Genomic DNA, 4,034 nt, shown 5'->3' with positions numbered 1-4,034 from the left:
CCACAGCTTGCAGTCGTCGCACTGCACCATGTTTTCGTCAGCCCCATCCGGTGCATCACACAGCAAACAATCTCTGTTCGACAAAGCATCCATCTTTTGAGGTTATCCGAATCGTATCTCTTTGATAATGTTCGGATCACGTAAAACAATCTTCGTATCAAACTCTTGTTGAGCAGATCAAAGCTACAAATAGTTTTTATTAGTTAATTCTGATTAGAAAATAACATAATTTTTCACTTACAGATAGTTTTCCTCCTGTAGACAAATTTCCCTCGTACTACTTGTTTTTATGTGTGATTTTAACCTCTGTAGCCGTCGAATTTTATCTGTTTGCTGTTCGTACAATAGTATTTATTTTAGTTTTAATTAATTCATGTTCAAAGACCGTACTTACATTTTCACTAGAATAACAAATTTAGAACTAGGAATTTCAAATAACTGTGATAATTTTAATATTAAACCTTCGACCTGAACCGCGTGACTTGCAATTTGATGATGAACTTGATCTCGATGACTGACAGTCCAAATTTTTATTTTCCTTATCTGTATGAGTCAAATCGGTCCGTCACTCTCTCGATCGCACTTTTCTCCAGGGGCAATAGGTAAGCCCAGCGGTGTTGCTCCCAACAACTATAGTTATATTTGAATGAAGAACTTTAAAAGTGGGTAGTTACCTATAAATTTTATCATAATTTCCAACGCTACAAGAGAAAGCGTCTCTATAATAAGAAATCAACAAAATACCTGAGCAAAGCAATCCTCTGGCAAGCAGGAGTCTTGCTGAAGTCACCACCATAATGGTGGTGTCAGCACTGTAGGCTAGAGTTTTTATGCTATTATGTTTTTATGTGCATTAACGACAGGTATGCGTTAAAAAATCTTATGTGAATAATCATTAATGAAACTTTTTCAATTTTTTCATGATTAGCTTGCTTAATTTATAAATTAATATAATAAATATTTAATTCCTACATGTACGCGCTTGTTGAACATTTATCACGATTATTTTGCCGTGCAACAAATCAAACATCTATGTGGACGGAGCATAATTTCTCAATGTTTGCATCAGCTGTCTCAGATTAGCAGATAATCGAGCCAAAGAACCAACAACTTTGTCTTCAAGCAAAATGTTGGTGGATGACGTTTCTGCCACAGGAGTGGAGCTAAGTCCAGCATGAAAATGATTGCAAATCGAAATCAAATTTTGATATCAACATCAAACGGAAATCATAATTTGATTTCAGAATACGCGATTGACAAATTTGATATCAAATTTTGTTTTAATTTTGCTGTGCATTTGCTATTCAAAAATATGTTTGTTTTCATTGCCTTAGCAGAACATAAAATTGAATGCTTGTTTCGTTATCAATAGGAAAAATGTACATCAAATTGAGTTTTCAGTTTGCTCTCACTGATAGCAGAAATAGTTTTCAATGTGATGTCACAGGAAGATTTTTTTTGCTCTAAATTTTGATATTTTAACCGTTAAAATGACCAATACGACAACAACCTGATTATCAGCGACATCACAACATCAAATTGACCTCAGACTTTGCTCGGGTAATCAGTCAACTCACTCCATAACTTATTTACAGGGAATTTAATTGAGGGGCTGTTCTTGACTGGATAGAAATATATTCAATAAAAGAAAAACATGAATAATTTTTTACGCAAGATGAATCTCTCAAAAAAATTTCCCGTTATTCATGGGCGGCCCCTTCGTTTTTTAGTTTCTAATTATCCATACATATCCTTAATGTTAAGGTAATGAAATGCAGCAAACTCAGCACACCCGGCGCATGTCATGAAAATCGCCTTTGAAAATTAATTTCTTCGTGAGCTCTTGGATGGACAACTTATTTTTAGTATTTTTTTAGTATTCAGTACCCTACAGTCGATACGAATGGATAATTATTTTTCCTAAAATCCATACGGGAGCGTCATGCTTTAATGTGTAGTCCACTTTATTGCAATAAAAACCAATAGTTGTGCTGCCGGTGAAACCGCATAGGAAACAGCATTAACGATGTTGACCAGCTACGACTTAAGTTGTTCCTATTATAGCACAACCTACGATAATAATACATAGTTTAGCGAAATTTACCTTCGGACGTAAGACCGTATCCTTTCAAATCGAAATTCTCGTAGCCCTGTTCGATAACTGTGCGGAGATGACTATCAATTGTAGATCTACTCAAACTCTTATCCACGTTAATCTCGAACGTTACGAACGTTTCGCGCTCATCGTCTGGGTTCGGTCTGTAAACAGAGAATGAGTGGTGAGAGAATTTTTCACAATTTTAGTCTCTGAGAGTGAGAGTGAGACCTTCTCTCCAGAGAAAATGCCATGCAACATTGCATGCAATATATCAAGGCACTCGCGAGAGCAAGAGAGTAGTCTCGTTAAGAGTAAGTGTTTCTCTGAAAATCAGTGCGGAATAACAATAATAAATGTACTCACTCTAGCTCCTGGACAGTGATTACAAAGTTGGCAGTGAAGTCGATATCACTTAGAAGGGCATGTAGCTTTCCGGCAACACCTCGCGCCACCTGTTTGAATTGATTGCTTTCCTTATTCTCAAACTCTGGGTCATAGGCCTCAAAAACCGTCAAGGTCAGTTTATCTAGAAAACAGAACCATGTAATGTAAACAACACCCTTCAGTTTGGTTAATCTGTTTCGTTTTGGTAGCTACTCACATGCATGATCGAATCCAAGCCCGTCCGGCATGCCGCCTGAGCCAGACATTCTGTCTTCATCATCATACGCAGATTCGTCGAACTGTCTCTTCGGTCGAAGTGCTTCATCACCTTGCCACCTTTTGTTCTTTTCGGAACGGGCCGATTTTCTCAGATTTTCACTTTTTTGTTTCTCACTTTTCTGGCTCTTCTTGTCACTCTTCTTGCTTGCATTTAAATCTCCGCTGCGTTCCTTTTTACTACCATTAAGTGGTTTCTTAGGATTCTTCTTCTGCTTCTTCTTCTTTGCTGGTTTGACGCTCTTTTCAGGCCCACTTAATAGATTATCAATGCTGCGCTTGATTCTGTGTACACTTCGCACCAGCCAATTCTGACTTTCAGCTTCTGGCGCCGCCACTTCCTTTCCAGCCTCTTCGACGTCGTCATCGTCATCGCTGTCATCGTCTTCTGTATCGTCATCGGCGATCGCAACATTGTTGTTATCAAAGCCGCCCAGGTCGAAGAGACTATCCTCCTCGACGTTTTTGTTAGTGGTGCTGCGTTTGCTACCTGAGGAGTGCGATTGGCGCTCTTCACCGATAGCCTTATTGGACAGTGGCGACGAGATATCGTCAAACACTAAATCAACATCACGGTGGTGCTGTAGGGGAAAAAAAAAAGGGGGTTTAGCCATTTTGTAATTACAAGTGTACAAGTGTAGTATTCGCTTGAGGAAGTATTATGGTGAATTTTCACAGATCCTTTTCCGACATTACTGCCGTTCTACCCATAACTGTCCCATGTTCTATGCAATCCTTATGCACCGTGGGACTCTTATGCGTATAACGGCAGATTAGCTCTACTTTTCTATTAGACAATCCCAAATTTAAGTGTACACTCTTAAAATAAATCACATAGCCAGTAGAAATATCCAATGCCAATTTCACATCCCTTTCATGTGATATCATAATTAAATCACATGAACCTTATGTGTCCAATGAAATCAATATGATTGCTCACATATAATTTATCATGATACCCTACCTATCGACTCATCAACTTATGGATCGTAATCAGAGATTTTATGCCTCAGAAAATCCTGACGGCGCCGACTGGGATTGAACCCAGGCCCTTTGGAGTGAGGTCGTTTTATACTGGTTTTTGTTTATTTGTTTATTTGTTTATTTGTTTATTTGTTCTTCGTCTTCGACAGTGTCGTACAGACTAGTTTAACTTATGCTATGTTTTTAATCCTATTTTTAAAACAATTTTTGGACACATTAAATTCAAACAAATCACTAACATTGTTGAAAGCTCTGAGGCAAGAACTGAGCGGGTTGTTATGACCATAACATG

The 4,034-nt window shown here is 38.1% G+C and overlaps 1 protein-coding gene across 1 annotated transcript; it reads right to left on the bottom strand.

Annotated features, from left to right (window-relative positions):
- Positions 1–2,075: 2,075 nt before the first annotated feature.
- Positions 2,076–3,339, bottom strand: LOC135714221 (uncharacterized; the record flags this gene model as incomplete). The annotated part of the gene is made up of 3 exons (XM_065237530.1): positions 2,076–2,259; positions 2,462–2,624; positions 2,700–3,339. Coding segments are annotated over 3 exons (972 nt in total), but the record flags the coding sequence as incomplete, so codon positions are not given.
- Positions 3,340–4,034: the final 695 nt, after the last annotated feature.

Source organism: Ochlerotatus camptorhynchus, unplaced genomic scaffold, assembly GCF_037179485.1.
Source record: "Ochlerotatus camptorhynchus isolate MF236.1 unplaced genomic scaffold, CSIRO-AGI_Acam_v1.1 ptg000628l, whole genome shotgun sequence".
NCBI classification, from domain to species: domain Eukaryota; kingdom Metazoa; phylum Arthropoda; class Insecta; order Diptera; family Culicidae; genus Ochlerotatus; species Ochlerotatus camptorhynchus.
The sequence above is the reverse complement of the archived record's forward strand: the minus strand, read 5'-3'. Positions and strand labels throughout refer to the sequence as shown.